The sequence below is a fragment of the Condylostylus longicornis genome, unplaced genomic scaffold (genome assembly GCF_029603195.1).
Source record: "Condylostylus longicornis isolate FDR11 unplaced genomic scaffold, ASM2960319v2 ptg000048l, whole genome shotgun sequence".
NCBI classification, from domain to species: Eukaryota; Metazoa; Arthropoda; class Insecta; order Diptera; family Dolichopodidae; genus Condylostylus; species Condylostylus longicornis.
The window spans coordinates 21919316-21944170 of NW_026578017.1; the positions used below are offsets into that span (position 1 = coordinate 21919316).

Genomic DNA, 24855 nt, shown 5'->3' on the forward strand with positions numbered 1-24855 from the left:
TACCAAGTTCATTCGTACAACTCTGATTCTTATAAGTTTTTAATTAGCTTGAATCCTATATACAGGAGATAATCTTTTCAAATTGTTTCCTACGATATCTGCTTATGTAGATACTTATAATTAATTCTAAAAATCTTGCGATTCTCTTTTGCTTATCGCGAATTAAATACTTTTTCGAGATAGTTTTTTAAAGGCAAGGAAGATGTTAATTACCTATGTATTTATAGAATATAAAAAGACGGTGAAAAGATTTAAAAAAAGGAAAGACAAGAACGACTTCATGAGCTAAACCAGGATATTATCCATTAAAAATAAATGACTGCGCTTTATTAAAAAAAGAAAACGAAATTAATAAAAAAATTGTAAGAAATGTTGATGAATTTTTCTCAATATCTTCATAAATCGCGATGATTATTTAAAAAGGTTTCTCCTTTTCGATCTCCCTATACAGAGTGTGTGTTTTGAATTGAAGAGAACTTGCAAAAACGTTGACTACAAATCCGGCTTTCACATTTGGCTGAATTTTCGACGTTAATTATCGGTTCGCTCTAGAAAAATTACATTAATAGGGTTATGCTTGGGCAAAACAATCAAATTAAGAATAAAAATCATTCGTCGATTTGCATTGATTAGGTGCTGGTTTTTCTCAGAACAACTTTGTTATTTAAGAAAAATTACAGCATATGGAATGGGACTGATCATAAGCTCATACATGAATAAGACCGACTACATATTCTGCTTCAGTCAGAAAAATGCGTCGTTTAATGAAGTTCATACACAGCTCACGTTATATTTATCGCCAATTATTATTGTTCTTTCAAATAATGGATGATATTAAACGATCCTTCCGGATATTTCTATTATGGCTGTATTTTTGTATAAAAATTATTTAAAAATATTTTCTATCTTCATACTTAGCATTCGTGAACGTAGTAATTTTTTGTACTAATCCCACTTGATTTTGCTGTTTGTGTTATTAACGACGGAATAATTTCTATATTATGGCTTATAGGAAACAATTATGCATAATTTGACAATAATATAAAAGATTTATACTTATTTAATTTTAAACTACTTTAAAATATCGGAAAATTAAAGTATTTCAAAAAAAAATTACAATAATATATTCCAATTGTAGAAATTATTTAATGGGCTGAATAAAATCCATTGTAGATGAAGATGGGAGATATAAGCTTATTTTATGTGTACAAAATTTTATAGAATCAACCTATTTCTATCGCATTAAAATATTTTATTCTTTAATGCTTGCATTATTATATAAAAAAGTATTAAACTGAAAATATACTGCCCATAATAAGTTGCACAAAGCAACAAAAAAAATTTAAATGCAAAATTATATTAAAATTATTTTATGATTCAACGATTAAATTCAGATCCTGATCTGCTACACCTGCTTAAGCTTATATACAATATAAAGTCTAAAAGTGTATTGAGTAACATTTTTTATTTTAAAATATTTTCAGTTGAAAAATTTTTTTTTGTGTTTAATTTAAAAGGATTCTCAAAGCGTTTTTTCATCCACATTTATAAATAACGAGAACGAAAAGGATAAAATTCAAGGAATTTAATAAAAAAAAAAAAATACAATAAAATAAAATAAAAAGGATTGTAATGCAAGTTATGCACTGTAAAGGCATAAAATAAAATATTTGTTTTTATATATATGAAGTTTTGTGTATATGGTGACATGAAATAAGGCCCTGAAGGCGTTTTGTTTTATTTTGTATGACAAGAAAATTTTGTATATCCTTTAAGAATAAAATAATTCCAAATATGTGATATTGTTTTTGTTTTCAACCCGTTTTAAATTTGTGAGGACATGCAAATTTAACTAAACAAACAAATTTCAACACAAATTACTTAATTTATAATAGACGTGGGTTTTCTTTGTTTATTTTAGTTTAATTTACAGACTTTTCGAAAATGTAGATTAAGAAATATATATATAACGCAAAATATGCCAATAAATAGCATATTTCTCCCACCCGGTCTAGTAGCAGTGCCGTAAACAAAAGAAGTGTTGAAGAATATTAGTAAAGCTTACTATCATATCATAAAATTGATAAAGCGACAGAAATATGCTGTGAACTAGAATAAATAAGTTGGATGGAACAAATGTTTCGAGGGAGAAGTTGCAAAGGCGGGTATTAGACGATAAATGAGAAAATAATAAAATGAACATGAACTCTAATGGAATAAAAGACTCTAATGGAACTGTACTCAAGAGGAAATATTTGTAATAACACAAATCTGAAAAGCGTTTTTGCATTTCCTGCAATACTTATGAGATTTAATTTATCATGGGGACTTAGTTCACGTCATCGATTTGAAAATAATTCATGTGTAATTTTATGAGAGCTAAATAAGTTGCTATTATTTTACAGAAAAGCCTTAAAATTTTTTTCTATTTATGGATAGTATAAAATGAGAAGAAGTTTTAGACAAGTTGGATGATAAAATTTGAAATTTGTATTGCTGGATAAGTTTTTATAAATTAAATAATTTAAATATTTTGTGAGGCATTCATTGTAAAACTATTAAATTCTATTGAGGGAATTTTTTTCTTGTGATTATCATTCCGAATATATTTTTTGTGATTAAATTAGTTTACAATATCTTTAAAATTGACTTGTATGTCTTCTATGATGTCCGTAAAGTTGAAAACTTGAAAAGTCAAGCAATTTATTTTAAATTCTATAAAATGTGAGTACGTCATGCTAGAGCTATGCATATAATTATTTATATTTAACACATTTAATTTCTAAATGGGATATTAAAAGGGTTTTATTAGGAAAAAAATTTTAAGGATTTCGGAAAGAAAATATTTTGTACAAATATTTGATGTTGTACATTAAACATATGCCAATCCATATAATGAGGACTAGAAAGAGATTTCTGCCTCGTGTTCATTAAATTCCCTATAATAATAAATCTGTATAATCACATATAAAATTTTGTCAAGGTTAGGTAGGAATATTCCTTTGTAATTTAAATATTTAAAATTGAATATTTGAAATTTTTAAATTAATTATGAATTTAAAACAAAAAAAAAAAGGTCGTATAGAAATATTTTATGTTCGCATATATTAAATCCGGAAGCTAATTACCCCTTTTACCGTGTAGGTAATCTAAGAAAGGAATTTTTATACAAAATTTCCTATTTATTTATTTTTTAATATTAAAGGTTTTAAACACTATGGCCAATGGGTATTACATATACGATATAAAAAATTTTAAAATTAAGAATGTTTGAGCTCACTAATTAATAATTACAGACGGTTGAATTAATATCACACGGTAATTTATGTTTGTTTAAATAAGAGAAATTTAGTTATGTATCTGAAATTTCGTTTAAATTCTGAGAGCATGTTAATCATAATCGTCATCTCCGAAAAAAAAGAGTCTTGAATATTAAGGCTTTCTAAAAAATATGTGAGTATTAAAATGATAATTAAATTTAAACCTTAATCTGGGGAAAGAATATTCAATCATACAACTGCAGAATAGATGAATGACGTAATCAAAGCAAGGAGTCAAAAAAATTTCCAAAATTTTTTTCCTCAAAACGAACTCGGACCAGTGACCTATACCGGTTTAACTGAAGTACAGAGATATGAAGTGCATCTTCAATTGAATATCAATTATAGATTAAATTTTTTGATTTATTGTTATATGGCCCCATATCAGGCGGCATTATAATTTTAATTTAAACAATTTCTATTCAAAAATTTGAACATATTTAAGCAAAACTTCGTTTTAAATGGAAAATTTTCGGTTATCGCTGTTCTTTTAGTAAATTCGATATTAAAGATATTTCAAATATTTTAAATAAAGTAATTTTTATTAACAGAAAAAAATGCACAAAAAGAAAAATTCATTTTTGTATCAACAAATAAAAAAAAAAATTTAAATTAAATTGTAAAAAAAAAATTCTGAATGTTATTTTTTTTTCATTCTTATATATACGTATACGTATATATGGAACAGAAGTCTGTTATACAATATGCAAATAAAAATAAAAATTAACACCGTAAAATAAATAACTGTGCGATTAACCGCATAAGTAACCTGAAAATAAAATTCGATTTTTGGTTTTTTTTTTATTATCGTTATTTTGGGTTCCATTCGATTTAAATTAAATTGGAATCCGCAAAAATTTTACCACACTTTAAAATAAATTAAAGAACAGAAAGAAGAAAAACAAAAATTGGGATTCAAAAGCCATCTTTTGCTGTTGGACTTTTCATATTATGTGCACTTTTATATTTGGAAATGATCATTTTTTTTTAATGGACTTGCAACTGGCATAGTAAATACAAAAGAGATAAGTAAGATTATTTGGGATTTTGAAAACATTGAAATGATTTTCAACTAAAAATTTAAATGGTATTTTAGTAAAAAATTTTATTTGTGATTCAATTTTTGGTCAATAGAATTATTTTTATGTAAAATGTTGGAAATTTTTTTTGTTCTGGAACGTAGATGTTAGATTTTCGGTTTCCTTTCTGTTTCGGTTCTTCAGTAGGAAATGTAAATTTAAAGGACCCTTTCTTATGTATTTCATTTTGTGTATAATTTTCATTTTTGTGTATACGAGACAATGCACCAGTTCACACATCTACAATCGCCATGGCAAAAATTAATGAATTGAAGTTTGAACTGCTTCTTCACGCACCCTATTCACCAGATTTAGCCCCCTCAGATTACTTTCTATTTCCAAACTTGAAAAAATGGCTTGGTGGAAGAAGATTTTTTACAAATGAAGAGGTAGAGTCTGGTGTTGATGGCTATTTTGCAGAGTTTCCCAGTTCTTACTATAAAAATGGTATCGAAGCAATTCAACACTGCTGGGAAAAGGGTTTCGACCTAAAAGGGGACTATGTTGAGAAATAAAAATAAATTCTGCCAAAATTTTTGTGTTTTCTTGATTAGGCTACTTAATTCTGGGACAGCCCTCGTAATTTCCACAAAATTGAAATCTGGACATAGCGAACTAGATTTGAAATCAAAATAAATCCTTAGTTTCAAAAATTTTCATTACTTGCAGTTCCTCAGCAATAGAATTTTACAAATTTTTAATGCTGTTCAAATGATTTTTATTATTGAATTAGAATATTCAATATTTCAGAATTTCCACAAACAAACGAATTTAGTACAGTAGGGCCACGATTATAATAAAAATTAATAGTAATAGTTCGATTTTTTATGGTATAGCTACAACGCAATTTTGAACTGTTACCAATGCATTACAATATGCAGTTTATTAAAATTACTATGCATAATACCGAACCTATTCATTCTATAATTTAGAATCAGTTATTATGAGAGTAATTTTATAGAGATTTACTACGATAACACCATTTCTCATATTCCAAAATATTATTATATTTTATGTAGAAATGTCGATATAGCAAAACATATATATAATAGATTTCTAATAAACGATAATCGGATCGAATAAAATTGTTGCTTTTACGAGAATAAAATGCAAGCTCAATGATTTCAAAAAAAAAGAATAGAAATTTTATAAATTCACAATGTTACTTTTAGTACCCAACCCCATAAACAAGTGAGTGTAAATTTTAAGACGTGTGTTTATGTTTCTTTATTTCATAAAATAATAAAAACGTAACTTGGGCTTAATACTGTATGGACAGCTGTTAATGCTTAAATATTTATTAAGTAAGTAGTCTTAATTTTATATTTTATTTGCATATTCTTATAGTATACATTTAAGAAGTAAAAGGTTTTATATTTTAACATGTAAAATAGATATTGAGTATAAAAAAGAAGATAAATGTCACCAGACAAGTGCATAATTTCAGTAAAAATGGCAGAAAATAACAAAAAAAAATTAGTGTTAAAAATAAACCATTATAATTGTCACTAACCGCTTTAAAAATTACTTATCTTATTAATAGCAATAAATTCTTAAATTATTAACTATAGAAATAAAAAATTTTTTTAATTTATTTTAAATTGGTAAGTTGAAATTTATTAAATCTGATGACAAATGTATATATACGAGTATGTTCATGTATGAGCATTGTATTTTGCATGCAACTCATTTTATTAATCTTAAATATTTTGAAATTACTAAAATGTAATGTTATATTTATATTACATAATGTATGCTTATATAAAATAACATAACAATAATCATACATCATAGACTTTGGACACATTATTTCAAATTAATAAAAACATAAATTTTGAAATTCAATTTTAGTACGTTTTTCAAGAATACAAGAATGACACTGAGAAATTTGCTATTCAATTTACTTTGTATGAAAGTTGCTCTTCGAAAGAATGGTGAGTATTATTACGGAACAGGCTCTCATCTCACTATATTTTTCAGCTATTGATGATTAAAAATACGTAGTCTCCTAATATATATTTTCTCTCTCCTAATATATTTATTTATATCTAATTACTACGAGTAACATTTTAGATGCAAAGTGTTTATGTCAATATGTTCAAGTATAATTGGTGACATTTTCATTTTCCGCTCTCTAATTAATGTAGCGAATCTACTCTTGTTGTGTTTGAAATTCGCTTCTTTTTTAATAATAAAACTAAAAGAGTAAATATCAATATGAGAATAGTGAACTAATCAATTGAATGGATAATTTAGGGGGATAAGTAGGTACTACACGGGCCTTACTATTTGATTTGATTTTCATGAATCGTCGTTTTCGAAAAAATGATAAGGTAATATCAAACAATTTGTATGTTATCACCTTTTCATTTCTGCAAATACGAGATCCCAGTTCTACATTATATGAATTTGATCGCAAATTCTATTGAATGAAAACAATTATATTAAATGTAGTTATATATGAAATGTATAGGCTTGATACAGAAATTTTAATGGAAAAATGGCATTAACTCCTAGTAGGTTGCAATGATGTACAATTATTTTTGAGTTTCGCTCCCATTATAACATTAGGGTCAGTTTTATATGAAAAATTTTGGCTTCTATAATAAGGTGGTTAAAAAAAAGTCCTTTTTGTGATCCCTTTATTAAACACTAACTTGTATTCTTTTTTTACATCTTGTTATTTTGTTTGATGACAAAAACATTAAAATTTAATTTTAATTATCAATAACATTTATTTAACAAAAAAAAAATCTCTTAATGTCTAAATTTATTACATTATTAAAAACATTTACATAATTTGTATATATATATATAATGTATATGTATGTTTGTATTAAAAAGCAAAAAACAAATATAAATACTTACATCAATAAAATGAGGCCTTAATCTTCCAACTGAATATTTTGCAATATCTACAACTAATTGCTGTGAACCGGCACCAAATGCAAATATACCAACTTGTTTATAGGATTCAACAATCCATGATGGTAAATCAAAGTCCATAAATCTATAAGTTGGCATTGATTTGTTTTTACCATGAAAATATTCCATAGGTACAATCTGCAAAAATAAAAAAAAAAGACAAGAAAATTATAAGTGTCACATAATTATGTAAAAATATTTTATAAGGTGGGTAAAATGTTAAGGTAAAAATAATAATGTGTGTGTGTTTGAAGCAAAACTATTTTAAGGTATGAAATATTATTTAATTATAATCCTAAGCTTATTGATGATGTCAAATTGATGAAGACTTTAATACAGGAGAGAAATTATTTTTTAATAACTTAAGGTGGTGACGGAACTTGAATATTTCGAAGTCATTATGTATGACGTCTAAATTACTTAACTATAATTATTCTTATAAACAAGATTTTGTAGTCTTGTAATGACTATGCACTAGTAATTTTGTGTTATTTTTAATTTATAAATTATTTTATTGAAAAATAAATTTTTTGAGAATCAATTATTAGTTGCATTGATTGTAAGGACTATTCTGTTGGAAATGATCGTAAAACTTGGCATTTTATTATGAATTTTACTAATACAACATCATAATTGTGAAATTAATAAGTAATGTGCTTATTACACTAATAATTTAACTTAATGGAAATTTCTTCATGCAACTGCAGAACAGATAGATGACGTAATCAAAGGAACGAGTTAAAGGCAGAAAAATTAATTAAAAAATTTTGCTCCTCGAACTGGACTCGAACCAGTGACCTACCGCTTTCTAGGCTGCAGTTGATCCATCTATTCTGCAGTTGCATGAATAATTCTTTAACTGGCATACGAACATTTCAAAATTTTTGAGAAGAAAACAAAATTAATATATTTGTTGAGGCCTATAAGACTTACTAGGCTTGAACACTCCCTGGAAAGCGTAGGAAAACCAACATATTTGTTAATATTTACGATTATTTTTTCGAGGTCTTTCGATTTCGTTTGGATTACGTTCGATAAATTGAAATTCGAAGCAACCAGATTGATTCAGGATATCGAATACTATTTAAATATTAAAACATTGAAACCTATTGAAAAATTTTAACTTGTATAAATATTATATAGACAGTGGTTTGTGACTCAACGAATAAAATATTGTTGAAGAAATCGATCAATGTCATACTCATACATCTCTTTACACACACATTATTTGTTTATATTTCAAAAAAAAAAATTTGGTAGTTTTTGAGTGGAGACACCAAATTACAATTTTCATTTAGTTTCCGGAAAGTAATTATTCAACTATATGAGCTCGATAGAGATTAATTAACAACACATGAAAACTTTATTATTATTAAAAAAATTTTTTGTTGCCTTGCATATCTTTATTCGTTTGGATCTTTTTGATTGAAAGTTGCCGTTCATTCTGCACAAAATCTCCAAAGTATCGAAGAAGAATAATTTTTTTACCGCTTTCTGAGTTTTTTAATGAATTTTTTTTCCACCAAAACATCTTTTCATCAATGATATATAATTTTAACTCCAATATTTTTGAAATATTCTTAAAATAACACTTTTCTAAATTGGTTTTAATTAATTATTTCCCTTAGAAGAAAAAAAATGTTTTCTTAAAAAAACGTGCTTTAATTTTTTTTATCAAGAGAAAAAATCAAAGTTCTCACATTAAAATATTAAATAATGAATTCCCCCCCCCCTTTTAAATCTTAACTGTTTTGTATAATTTTCTCCCAAAACACACAAAAATAATGCGTTCATACCTCTCCCACCCAAATGTACATTTCATACATATAGAAAAGTGCAATGAACCATTTTATTATTTTGTCGGCTGTTCCCCAGTCCATTTTTCCCGTCAAACATAAAAACGATATCGTATATTGTGAAACTATAATGTTATATAATGATTAATGTCAACATTATTTTTCTGGTTTTTTCAAATAAAGGGAAATAGTAAAAAAAATCAAGTCGAACCATTCCCCCTCCGTTTTTTTTTATTTATTTTATAAAAAAGCATACAATTAAATATACGGAAACCTACAAAAATAAAAAAACCAATTTTTCTTCCTAACACCACTTAAATATAACAACTTCTTAAATCATAATTATTATAACACGCACACTTCTCCCATTAAAAAGTCATCAATCTATAAAAATTTTCCTTTTTGATTTCATGAAAATATCCACAAACCTCACTTGACTGTCACGTTACAATAATCTATAATGACAAAGAAGAAAGGCAAGGCAAAATCTAATCATCATATTGAAAACTGAACAGTCCATACCGGTATGTTTGACGCTCAACTTGAATATCAAATCAAAGATTATTATTGTTTGTCTTAACAATTTGTTCTTTTGTCTCAAATGGAATAAACAAATAATAAATAAGAGGGAAAAAACACAAAAGAATTAAAAAAAAAATGTTTACTTTTCTATTTTTGAGCCTAAAACAAAAAAAAATTCCCAAAACATTCCGAAATTGTTTTTTTTTTTATTTTTCGTGATAAAAATTAATAGACAAATCAAAATTTTTTTTTAAACAAACGTTTGAGATGTGATGAACAATCATGTAACAAAATCATGCCGAAATCTAAACGAAATGAGCATAATTTGATTCAACAGTCAACAGTATCACAGCGTTTCTTCTAACAGAAATTTAATACTTAAAGCTGTCCCGGAGTATTTTGTAATAGTTTGTAAATTAAACATTGTCCTGCTTGAAAACCCCTTAGTATTGCAGTTAAACTAAGCATTAAATTTAAATGTTTAAAATTAAATATTTATTTTCCATATAAAAATTCGAAGCCATCTGCTGGAATAAAGTTATATGCAAATATTCCTGCCACCGACCTCATCATTAAAGGTCGTGTTATATTATACATTTAGTTTTTAACCAACTATTACATAAAAATGGAATGCATTTTATAAAAGTTACAATTACAAATTTTGGTTATTTTTAGACATTTTCCTGTCTGTCTCACACTTGAGAACTTTAACCCCTTAGAAGAGTTCTTGAACTTGAAATGTTCCCTAAATATTAGTCATATTTTTTCTCGAACCGATACTACATTCATTTTTAAAAATTGCTAAGCTGCACTCGTTCGCCTTTATAATTTTTGCTTTAATATCAAATATTCAAAATTGTAAAACTAAAATATTTAAATTATTTTTTTTTTCTTTTTTAATATCTTTAATGTCCTTCTGTATCTCTTATATTTTGCACGCGATTACAATCATTTTCTTATGAGTAATTTTGTTTGACCTTGCATGAATAATTTTTTAAATAAAGATGAATTGCAATGTTATAGAAAATGCTACTGAATATACTCATATCTTTCGCAGTTCTACTCAGTTCTTATTTTCTTGAGCACTAGATGTATAAAACAAGAACGTGTAACATTATGATAAATTTTAGATATTTCACCCCAATTCAATTTTTAATAAAATTTTTACAAAATTGGGTAAAAAAATGTGTCCATGTGTTACAGTTATGTTCGTCCTTTCGTTCATTCGTGTGCTCCTTTTAATAAAATTAAAATATATATTTCACTAGAAGAAAATTATTCATATTATTGCCAGCCTCTTCAAAAATTATGACCAAGGTTGTTAAAACGTGATTTTTCGACAATATGCCTTCTCCATCCCAAAATTAGCAATATTTTAAAATTTCATATCATTTACGATATACAACGGTATACGGTTAAACTACAATGGCGTATGTACGGTTAAAATAAATGAAAAGAAAATCTTGTCAGAAAATCTGACAGTGCTTTAAATTACCTGTAACCAATAACATTGATTGAAGTTCGACATCAATTTATACGATTTCTTTTAAGTTTGCTCTCATCCTGGAGGTATGCAATTATTATGACAGTATATTTTAATATGATGATTAATTCGGAGCTAGGCAAATACTGAAATCACTTTTCAAAAATGTGCTACTTTATAAGCCATTGATTTGAATCGAATTTATTATAAATTATATACTGTAAAATGCTTTAGAAAATTAAAGAAAAGGTAACACGTATATCAAATATGATTTATTGCACAAGATTAATTGATTTATTGTGAGAGAGTTATTTATGAAGATTAAAAAAAAAAAAACTAAAATAAAATTCTTGAAACTGAAATTTTTTTTTTTATAAAAATTTCGAATATTTTTCAATCGCTTACATTCTTTAGTTATGGAACCGTTTAAGTTTCTGTGTGAACTTCCCTGTTTTTTTGTTTTTTATAAATTGCTTATAATATTATCTTTATTTTGAGATAGTTAACTACCGTTTTTCAGGCTATATAAATTTTCTTTAATAATATTATGAGTACATAGAATCAATGATAATGTTCTGAAAATTTTCCACCTGCTTGCATATAAGAATAGATGAAGCATAACTATGATGAATGATAAATAATCGATAAATGTTAAATTTTATTAAGTTATTAAGGTATTAAATTACATAAAAGATTAGTTTAAAGATTAATATCTTAATAAATTTTCAGAAAATTTATTCAAAAGTTCGAAAACTAAAAAAAAAAAAATAAATATTTTTAGAGAAATTTAATCCGTTTTTATGGCAATATCGTGGAATTATGCAGTAGAACGTAGGGATTATATGCCATAATAATGAAATTTATTATGTGAAGTGATTTATGATTTAATTTTTTTTTTCGAGATATAAAGGAAGAATTGTTTGTATTATAAAAATTAGTATTGAAAAAAAGAAACAAAATCAGAAAGAAGAATATGAAATTGAATAACTGACACTCTAGTGCATATCCAGTAATAGGATTTATTCCAAAATCAAATTGTTTAAGCGCAAAAGGTCTTATTAACTGTATAAGCAAATTTCATTGCACTCTTTTAGAAGACGTTGGTCCGCCAACATGAGTGCGCTTCGAGAAAAAATAATTTTTTAAATATTTCATTCATAATATATTCTAGTACATAATTTATTCCAGTACCTGTACCAGGTTTGTGAATTGCAGTGGTATTTTGAATTTAAATTGTAGAATTAAGAATCTGTCGTTGATTTCATATCACATAATTCATTCACTTTCAATATTAAGGATACCAATAATGAATATCTTTGAAAATTTTAACTCGAATGAGTTTGTTGATTTCTCTTTAATGATGTTAATGTAAGGAGTATTACACAAACATATCGGACCAAAATTATAAAATTTTTTTGCCTTTAATTCGTTCCCCTGATTATATCATTCTTCCGTTCTGCAGTTGTATGAAGAAATTTCAATTAGTTATTCTTATATGAATTAATAAAAAATTATAAAAAAATTAACAACAACTCGTTGTATTAGTAATATCGGACACATTAATACAACGTAATATCGGACTCAATCATATTTTGCTCTCTTTCCTCTTTGCAATTATAAATATTACTCTCTTTGTAAAAAAAAAATTAATTCTAAAAATACAATATTATATATTGCAGTTCATAATGCTTTTTCTACACTACATAAAAGAGCTCTACTTACATTTTGCTGCATTAGAAATTAGATTAAAGAGCGAAATTGATATGCAAAGAGTAAAATTACAGGAAAGAAATTCAAGCGAGACGAAATGCAAAATATGAACGTAAAATATTAGAAAAAATTGTTCATTCTTTTATCTTTATCTCCCTGAGGAAGTTATTCGGTTCGCTGCAAATAATAGGTACTATTTACGATTATAAATAAATTGATTATCTATGAAAAATGTGTAGCATACTGAAAAATCAAAAAATTTCATGAAAATCATTTGTCAATTATACTGGAAAATAAAATTACAAACACACAATGTATTTTTCTTTTATAGCATGAAATGCATGTAATGTATGTACGTAAGAGTATGAATAACTATCTTTCGCGTGTCATGTTAATGTTTTGCTAACATCAAAATATAAAAATTTTCAGTACATTTATTTTGATTTTCTGTTTTGTCTCCTTACAAAATTTTGCACAATTTTCTTTTATTTTCCGCGTTTTTTGTTATTATTGTTTTCCTCTTTATACCCACTGTTAATTCAAAAAATAATATTGACATTGTAATAAATCTTTTATAGAAAAGATGCAAAAAAAAAATGTACAAAAGAAGAAAATAAAAATCTCTTTTATGCTCTTATAAAACCATAAATCAATTCATTTGCCTTTGATTATAACATATCGTATGCATATACGAGTATAATAAGGGTAATCCGTAAATAGGAACTAGAATATTTCCGGATAATTCGAGTAGAATAATTGATTTTTGAAAATAGCCTATCATTTTAAATAGGAACTTGTGATCTTTTACAGAAAATTCAAATTATAATTTCATGCATGGTTGATTATTAATTTTTTTACGATAAGAACTCAAATTTAGTCAGTATTTATGCACTTATGATTAATGCTGTGGCAAGATTTTCACACAGAATATTAAAAATTACCACGTATTTACTTTGATATGGTCACAGTCAGTATTATTACATTGATGGATACTATTATTAGTTATAAAACATAAAAATATGCCTCTGTTTACTTATGTTTAATTCTGGGAACAAAAGAAATTAGAAGTCTTCCCAGCCATGTCCAGGTACTTAAAGCATGAATTAAATTCATTTATAATTCCATGAATTAACAAAAGAACATCATCTATTCTAATAAGTGCATACAACCAAATTTTTATAAATTTAACCAAATTGGAATTTTATCTAATATTATCGAAATTACGGTATGAATGTAAGTAGCAATTTCAAGTAGAGATTACTATTGTTCCACATGTTATTGTTATTTTAAACCGTTTTATTTTTGGCATTGTCCTATTTTTAATCGTAAATTTTATTCATAATTTCCTCTTTGTTTTCCTCTGAATTTAAATTATTCTGGGATATTACTGATTAAAATGTCAATATGACACAATATGATCGGAACGTAAAAATATTTTACACTATGGAAATAACGTAATCAAATTTATCCTTTTTCTTTCTTTTATTGTATTTATTATGCGAAATTTTAATAATAATAATTGTTTAAAATGACGTCAATGTGTATCGAACAGGTCCCAATAATAATTACGTACTAAATAAATGTTATATAATAATCAATTCCTTTTTTCTTTGTTGTTTTTTTTCATATTATGTGAATAATAAACCATTTCATTCCTTTTAAAAATCTATAAAAAAAATAATAATGAACGCGAATGATAGTGCGCCATTACGGTATACGTTATAAAAATTGAGATTGGAAAATGTTTAACGATAATAATATGATTAATTGTGGTAGACAAACATACTTGCATATCTTTTACATTCGCAATATAGATGCATATATAAAATTGTACTTCATTATATCAAGGATTCAAGGAATATTTATTATAATTTTTCTTTATATACTGAATATGACGCATGAAATGGGATAAGTTAACCTATATAAAACATTAGTAAAAGAAAGAGATTGAAAAATGGTGACAAAAAAATTTCAAGTTTTTTATAGTTTTGAATTTTATTCTTATAAGATAAAATCAATTTGTTATAAAATTTATGTACTTGCGGACTCTTGATTATCGGATAGTTGTGAATTTATGGAGGTTATTTTCATATTATGTACACAATATATGTAGGCAATAAATAATTGTGATAATTTAATGTGATGTCAGAAGATACAATATATACATATATAAATCATTAATATGTATTATTACCATGTTAATATTATATGTAGAATAAAATATTGTAAATAAGGGATAAAAATTAAAATTTTGTAATTCTTTTTTTTTAATATAACATGCCAATTCAATGTAATCAATATAATGTATCAGATTTCAATTAAAATAAAGCTGGGCGAAAACAAGGATTTTTAATGTAGCACTTTTCCTTTTAACAACTATGTGTGTACTACATTATTAAAATTACTTAATATTGGAAAAAATTTTCTTCTATCGAAATATACTATGTATTTATTAATATTAAAAATTATTAATATCTAAAAGCTGCCAAAATTTCAGACTCCTGCATTCTGCGGTCTTAAAGAGAAAACGATATTAAAAATTTAAAAAAAACGGATTTTAGATAACGGTAAATTTTGACGGCCATTCTGTTTTTTTAAAGTTCCCAAAAGCAGAAAGCCACGGTAGAAGAAGAATGCCACTATTTTTCTTAGTTTACAAAATTTGGACAGTGCTTATGGTTTCGCTGTAATTAATAGTTGAAAAATAGCATTTTTAGTGTTTTAGGGGTACAGAAGTACGTTTCTAGCAAAGATCTATGTACATATGAAATTCCAGCTGTCTATCTTCAAGGGTGTAGACGTTTTGTAAACGTGTCCACAGACGGACGGATTGACGGACAGAGCGAAAATAAGAGGCACCATTTTTCAAAATTTGTTTTGAAAAGTGCTAACAAAAAATTATAAGAACTAAAAAATAAAAACAAAAAACAATTTTTAACGTGATTTTAATTACGATGTAAATTAGGTACTAACTAATCATATATCGTAAATTTAATATTATAATTTATTTTTTATGTATAGTCATTAATTAAAAATGAAATAATGTTGTATATGTGATAATTTTTAATCTGACTTTGTATACAATGTTTAAAAATTCCAAAAAAAAAAAATTTAAAAGGACGCATATTGTAAATCATAATATTGAAAAATTTTAATATTTATGCAGTGGCTAGCTAATAAAATATATTGAAGATAATAAGTTGTAGTTCATATGTTGACCACATATAATGTTGAAAGATTACATATAAATTATTTATAATGACGTATATTTTAGAAATATCTAAATTAATTATTTATTAAAATAGAAACTGCACATATGTATACGCATAAGGAAGCTAATAAATATTGTAACATATTATTATAAAATATTATCTAACTTTCAAAATTATTAAGAAGCAATTCATAAATTTAAGCAATTCTTTATGTGTACATAGGATGTAAGTTGCAAGGAAAAAATTATTATATTTGAAAATGATCCGGAATTAATTTATTTGCAATATAAATGGATTTGATTTATTTTGATTAAATTTGAATTTGGAATTTATAGTACATTTGGGAATGGCGTAATCTAAAATATACGTTCTTATTCTGTATCTATTTATTATTTTAAAATTAATTAAAAAATATGCATAGGAAATTTTAAATTATTACATTAACTATGTAATTTATATTTTGTTCATATACCATAACCTATAAATTTTATTCATCTCTGACATCGAAATTGTAAAAATACCGTATTGATACACAATTCAGCAATTGCCATTCATTAGCTGAATTTAGTGTTATTACAGTATTATTACAATTCCAATCTCAGATTAAATACATATTTATGTAAATAATTCTTAAATGTATTGAAATTTGTTAAACAGCTTTTAAAATTTCAGAAGTTCTTATTGAATTTTACAGCAATATTGCGTTTCAGGAAATTACAACATAGGAAAATATTGCGATATCAAGAAATTTTCTATTTGTTCTACATGTATAACAATTTCGTTCTATCAATCTCTCGTAATTAAATAAATAAAATATTCTGTAAAATTTTTGCTTTCCAATTTAGAATTCAATTGATCCCAATTTAGAATTTTAAATATCACAAAATTTATCACTACTAAACACAAAGTCAATGGGTTTTACTAATATTAAAAATTAAATGTGACATAATATTGAAATGACGCTCTTACACAAACGCATATTACGTACATATATGTGTTATTATGTACAATAGTTTTCACATGCACTTAAAATAATTTAAAACAAATTTTTATAATCCGATACAATAGATTTAAAGATTTCAATTTTATTAATTGTTTACAAAACAATATTGTGAACCTCAAGAGTTTTCTAATGCATATACCGTTTCCCTTTTCGGAAATCAATTAAATTCTATTACATTGTTTATTTATCATTAGCAGTTTGTATTAATTTTTATAAAAGAACTATTTCAGAAGGTTTTTTTTTTGTTTTTCCGATAAAACAAATCTTATAAATTCAAGGCAATCAAATAAAGAAAAATTAATTGATAGATTAACAGGGTGTTTTTAAATGCTAAAAAATAGCAACTTTGCGTTACTAAAATTGATCTGCATTTCGGTAGACACTCTTTATATGTAAGAAGCGTCTCGCATTTGGTAAATAACAATTAATTTTGTTTCACTGATTTCTTTTAAATTTATAAATTCAGTGTCTTAGGGTGTCGTAATGCAGTAATATATTTCTCATCTTCGATTCAGCTATATATGTGTAAGCTGAATATATCAAGTCATACAGTTGAATTGGATTTACAAAAATGAAGTTTTATGGTTTTAAAAACGGAATTATTTAAACATAAAATTCACAGTATTTTATTGAAATTCATATTATTTCTATAGAAATATTGGAACTCCCTGACTTCAAAACTGTTCCAATACGAACACAACTCAGTTCACGAATTTTAATTCCGGACTTGTGTAATAATAGAGCCTGGAATTTGTTGAGATTTAAGCACAATATTGTACAAACAATGAAATACAAGAACCCTGTACATGACACACTTGTTCTTATACATATTTGTATGTAAAGTGTGGTTATACTATTGTATACACATGCGTATACAATAGCTTTTATTGTATATTATGAAAAGAAATTTGAGAAATAATTTAATTGTTTTTAATTAATATCAAAAGATTTCGAATGACCTAATTCCGACTCATACTCGTATAATATGTACTCGTGTATGTGAATAATATTTACATACATTTTCAAACAAAAATGCTCACTCAACAACACAAATATAATTATAAATACACAAAAGACTTATACACCTATATATATATATATATATATATATATATATGTATATAGACTTTTGTCAAATATACAATAATTTTCTCAAGATACAACACTCGAACAATATGGGGAAGTGAAAAGAGCACAAATAAATCAAGTTAATTGAAATGAATTCAATCGATAATTGAAAAATTCAAAAATGCAACTCTAATACATAGGTTTGTATGAATTAATTTTGATTTTTGTTTAATAATAATGCGACATTTTGAATGTCAAAATTGTTATATTGGTATTTCATATATACAATTATTTTTCGTTCATTCATATGGGAATTTAATAAATTTGTAAATTGTATAAGTCAATATAGATAACATGTAATTGTATACTAAGTTTCATTTAATGATGGAAAAATTGCAGATATCAGAAATAATTGTTTTTATAGATTGTAATTAAATACGAAGTATTTTTTTTACTATGGTTTCGATTTTTAAACATTTCCAATGAAATTGAAAAAAAAAATGTTCTTAGTTTCATTATCAATTGGTCTGTTCAATCACTCATGCATCTGTTTACAAAAATTCTACAACCTTTAAAATAATCTTTGAACATTTGAAGGTAATTTTCTTCTTTCTTCCCCCGCCTTGATTGTCAAAAGTCATTAGTTCCTTACAAATGCTATTTTTTGTCGAATTTTTGTATCGAAATTGCAAGCAACTTTCTACAACTTTTAAATTCCGGAATTATTATTCCGGAATTATTATATTAGAAAAAAAAATTATTTATTTTGGTAATACGCAATTTATTTGTTTAGAAGGCAGTGTGAGTTACAGGTGTCTGAAAATAGTTCACAATTTGTAGTCATTATAAATGGTACATTTTTTTAGACCGGAAATCCCTCCTCACCTTTGCTAATATCGCCTTGAAATATATTCTAAAAATTTGTGAAAATATATATGTAGAAGCACAGAACTAGTGGGAAATATTTTCTTACAAATAAAAATTACCAATTTTTCTTAGCTGATGACCCTAATTAGCAATAAAATTAAACTATTAATGATTAATACTTTTTTATATGTTCTCATCCTAAAAATATGCAATCCGAAAACTTTTTATATAATGCGCTATGAGAATGCTTTTAATTAAAAATTATTTAAGGAATATGTGCTACTCTCCAAAACGGTTCGAATTTTATTTTAAATAATTTAATTTTTTTTTTTAAATTTCAATTGATTGATGTAATCATAAGTTTGAAATACTATATGGAATTAATTTGATTGGAAAGTTTTTTGTTTTACAAATTTATTTGTTTGTCATATTACAAAAAATACATTCGATGGTATTCAATTAATCTCAAAGATTGGATAATATAAAAATAATAAAATTAAATATTATTGTTATTTCGGTTTGTTATGATTGATACTCTTGTATAATAAAGAGGAGTGTATTTTCAATGGTATTATTTTAATATTAATGGTAAATAATTAAAATGTGATTAAGATAATTTTCAGAATTATTCGATTTTTACTATTCGGAAAACATAAATTTTATAAAATTTCATTAAAAGTTGCATGCTAGAATTCTAGAATATCCTAGATTTGTATCCTTGAAATCCTAATGTTTAGAACTTTGTGTCAAATTTGATATCTATTGGTTTAAACAAAAGTTTTGCCATTTTACACGTTAAAGCAAATATTAATGGCTCACACTGTATGTATTGCTATATTACAGTATAAACCATAAAATTACAACATTTCACGTGTGTAGCCCATAAAATCAATTATTTTCAATAACAATGGCTGTCCTCTTAAATTACATACAAAATGTATGCCATCACGTAACTTTTTAATTAAATTCAGAAAAGAAAAAAAAAAAATTCAACTAGAATAACTTTAAATATAATTTAAATATATTTTGTATATGTGTATGTATATAGCTAGCATAAGGTTATACTTACAATACATAATGGTAAAACTAATCCAATTATATATAACATATAATTTTTAACGGTTGAATCATGGAAAGGATGTTTTAAGGACTCATCATCACAGAAGAAACCTCGTTTGTATGGTTCAACAAATAGGAAAAAACACAAAATTGGTAATCCAACTGCAATTTAATAAAAAAAAGAAAAAAAAATTATTATTATAATTTTTTTTTTGTGTGCGAATTACGCACTACAATTGTAGCATAAATATAAATAAATTTTAATATTTTTATAAAAATTTATAAAGAAAATTTTATTTAAAATTTAAAATATTTAAAAAAAAGAATATTTATAAAAATTTTTTTTAAAAATTTTTCCATTTTTTAACAAATTTTAAATTTAATAGCTATGGTTAATTTTTTCTTCCTCTTTAATTTGGAATTCAAACTTTACCCAAAAACTGTAGTCAAACAGTTTTTCTACAAAAAATTTTTTTCAAGTATCAATTAAATAATTTTTAATAGAATTCCGCGTCAAATACATATTAAGTAGGGTCTTTTGTGTTATACGTTATTTGTAGGTATTAAAGAGTATATAGTAAGTGTTTACTGACAAATTAAGTATGACAATTATGTATGCTTTGATATTTGATATTTTCAAAATGATTGAAACATTTTTAATTAAAAACAAACATAAATCTTTTGAAATGATTTGAACAAATATACACACGCATACATATATGAAGACAAAATAAAAATTATATAAAATTAATAATGATTCTTTAACAAAATATTAATCCCTATATAAATATAGAAAACATGTGTTCTTCTGAGCAAATAAAATATTTAAATACTATTTTACTTATGGCATTATGTTTTAATTTGTGAGTATATCAAATTTCAAATATAATATAATTAAGTTTGTGAGTAATTATGAAGATTGTGTTTATGAAAATGAAAGTGTGTATTAGTATATTCATTTATGTGTGTATTTAATTTTAATCGCCTGTTAAATTAATTTAATTTTAAAATTCATTCCAGATAAATAATCAATATTACAGATTTTTCTTAAAACAACAGGATTTCGAAAAATACATAAAATTAAAATGTCGAATAATATTTTGCACTATAAAAAAATGCTGCATAAACGGTATATTCTTCGAACATTAAGTTCATGTTGTTAGAGCTGCAAAGTTTTAGAAATTCAACCATTATAAGCACAAGCATGTTTAATATACGTAGTAAGAATTAACTAGGTTTTTATTTAAAATTCATTTTAAGTGAGTATATGAATGTGTGTATTATTTTTGAATTATTTATTAATTATGAATTTTAAGCATATAGAGAGACGGAATATAATTCAATATATTGTAACTCAAAATCGTGTTATATAACTAATTGTGTTGATTACTTAACTTTTACTTTAACTCCTATTTCGACCCCTACGTAATTATGAGTCCGGCTCTAACTGAAACTTCAGCGAAACTCTGACTTTATGGAAATTATTCCGAAATTTAAAATCAATTGGAAATATCAGCAATATGAATAAATGAACTAAGTACATGAACTAAGTGCGTATGTATGCCGCATTAAAGGAAAAACAAACAGTTTTATTCCAATTTTTATCAAAATATATTTTATTTTTTCTAGAAATTGCTATTATCGATTAAGAATATTAAAATTTCGATACAATTTTATGAACTTTAATTTCCGCCAGATGTCATTACACTTGTTTTCATTTCTTTCTAGTTTTTTGTTTTACTTATTCTTTTTCTAATTATTTATTCATATACAGTTAATTTTTTTGTATTTATTTAAGAATTACAATAAAATTTTTGTGTTTTTTTAAAAGAAAGTTGTTGAATTTATTTTGCTGTCATAAATTAATTCCAAAAAAATTTTTTTAATTTGATTTATTTCCTTTAATCTTAAAAGTTTTATTTTATGAACTCATACTTAAAAAGTTGTTTTTAACAAGAAATTAATTTATATTTTATTGATTCACTTTAAAATAGACGAATATTTTTTTTAGTAGCATTTTGTTCATGCTATGTCAGTCGACCAAATGTTTTATATAACATACATATGGGCATATTGTATGCAATTGTAAAAGTACGTGTTTATTAAAATTTATAACTCGCACATTTGCGAGAACAATGACATAAATCAAAATTCAGATTCGCAAATTTGCTTTTATTACTATTATACTTTAATATATAAGGCTATGACAAAATAACACAGAAAATTTCGTCAAATATACTTGTAGAATAGTTCTATATCAACAGTTTTTAGCCTTCGACACTCGGAATTAAATTACTCGGCTATAAATACTTTTCACACTCGGCTGTAAATAACTGCGAGAGTCGAACCTGTTTTTGAGTTGTGTCATTATTCTTCCTAATGTGCGAATTGTATTTACATTATATTGCACACAAGCTTTAATCAAAATATTTTAAACAATTTCCTATTATACTTTAGAATCTAGATAAATTTCAGAAAATGTTTCCGCTTACCGTTCCCCTATTAAAACTACTTGTAAAAATTTATTCAACATATTAAAAATTCATTCATAAGAATGGGTTCATAACCTGTAATAAAATTTCGGTTAGTAATAAGATTAACTGTTAATAATTTACCGTTTTTTTCATATTTTCTTTTTATTACAATTCTGTTCATATTTTATTTCTCTGAACGCTTGTGCTCGAGCAAAATGGAAAATATAAAAAAGAAACGAAATTAAAAAGTCAAATGCCCAAGTCTTTAATTCGAAATTGAAATGTAAATAAAAACAATTAAAAAATAAAAATACTAGAATTTACCGTAAATTATAAAAACTATAATAAATATATACCGGGAATAATAGCGGTATAAAAACAAACAAATAGTGTTTATTCTGTTTCTTTCTTTCGAATTTTTAGTAAGCAGAAAGAGAACAATTAAAAAATATTAAAAGAGAAAAAAGGAAAAATTATGAAATTGTTGCGTAAACATTATACAATACTGTTTTGTTGACATAATGAGTGTGTACACTATACAGTATCTATGTAAGTATGTTGGTACGCACTTGCTTGGGAATATAAAAAGCGCATTTATAAAGTCATAAAGCACATAAACATGAGGTTTTTGTTTATTTTATGTTCGTTTTTTTTAGGTCACATATGATTAGAAATTAAAATTAAAATTTTGTCAATAACTGCAGGGTGTGCATTAATTAATGTCCTTATTATAGGAATAAATTGACAAAATGGGAGATGAGCGTCGGAAATACATAATTATAATAGATGTGTCAAAAAAGTGTCAAATAAATTCAAATAAGAAAGGATCCACTTAGCTTATTTCGGGTGAACTAATAAACCGACAAAAAAAAATTGGCCTCACAATAAATGAGAGCAAAACAAAATATTTAAAAATGTCTCGAAACGAAAGACAAAGAACTCCACAAAACATAACAATTGGAGAATATAATTTTGAGGGAGTTGGAAGCTTCTACTATCTTGGAGTAATTATAAGTAATGAAAATAGTATGCAGCAATGCGTACAAGACAGAATCAATGCTGGAAATAGATGTTACTACGCACATAAGAGTTTGCTTTAATCAAAACTACTATCATGATCAAACAAAAATGATAGTATATAAAACTATAATACGCCCAATAGTGACTGGACACTAACAGCACATGACGAGAGTAGTCTAAGAATATTTGAAAGAAAAAAAATCCGAAAGATTTTTGGCGCAAGAAGAATAAATGATGACGAGCATGAAAGAAGAAGCAATGACGACTTAAGCCAATTAATCGGGCATGAAAATATCACACGTTATGCGAAGTCGCAACGCTTAAAATGGGCTGGCCATGTTGTTAGAATGGGAGAAAATAGAACGCAAAATAATATCTTCCGTGAAAAACTTATGGGCCCAAGAGCAAGAGTTCGACCAAGGACTAGATAGATGAACAATATAGAAAATGACACCAGAGTTTTGAAGGCCTCGAACTGGAAATCAGCGGCACAAAATAGAGACCAATGGAGACAAATTGTGAAGCAGGCCAAAGTTCACCCCGACCTGTAGAGCTTCATGATAATAAACGATCACAAGAAGAATTAGTTTGACTTGTTCTATAAGAAGACTTAGTTTGACTAAGTTCGCATAAATTTTAGGTATGATTGTGGAAAATAGTGAAAATTTTGTTCAGAAAAATAACAAGGTTGGTACCTTGGTTTTTATATTAAACACTGCAACATTTTCCCAATTTTAAATAACATTCTAAGTTTTTAATGAAAAATCTAAAAAAATGTCTAAAAAAAAATTTAAAATAAATGCATTTAGTTTTTAGGTTAAATGACAGAAATTGTTAATTTCATAATTAAATCTGGTCTTAATTTGTTAAAAATGAATTTTATAACAGAAACGTATAACATTAATAAATTTGATTAATGTGTTAAATGATTGTATATTTATAAATTAATAAAATATATAAAAGAAACAAAAAAAAAAGTAAAAAAACAATTTATTAGAATTTTTTTTTAATTTTTTGATTATCTTTATACCAAAATGGAAAACAATTAACATAACAGGCACGTGTTAAAATTTTAATAAAAAAAATGTGATTAAATTTTTTTATAAGCTTTTTATGTTTTTGTCATATAATTCAATTTATGTGATAATATTTAAAACAAACATACGTACATGATACATAATGTATATAACAAATATGCACTTAGTATAACAGTAATCAAATAATTAATTATGTGTATTTAATGCAATTACAAAATTATATTTTATATTTACAACTTCAAATGACATTTTATGAGTGAGTTAATAGAATTATGAAATA

At 25.1% G+C, this 24855-nt stretch overlaps 1 protein-coding gene across 4 annotated transcripts in view; it reads right to left on the bottom strand.

Moving 5' to 3' along the window:
• LOC129610718 (putative phosphatidate phosphatase) overlaps positions 1-24855 on the bottom strand; it is a 174251-nt gene that overhangs the window by 21661 nt on the left and 127735 nt on the right. For all 4 annotated transcript variants that reach the window (XM_055523383.1, XM_055523382.1, XM_055523384.1 and 1 more), the window contains 2 exons: positions 20055-20206; positions 7268-7462 (listed from right to left, as the gene is read on the bottom strand). In XM_055523383.1, coding sequence (XP_055379358.1) covers positions 7268-7462; positions 20055-20206 — 347 coding nt within the window. The remainder of the gene's footprint in view (positions 1-7267; positions 7463-20054; positions 20207-24855) is intronic.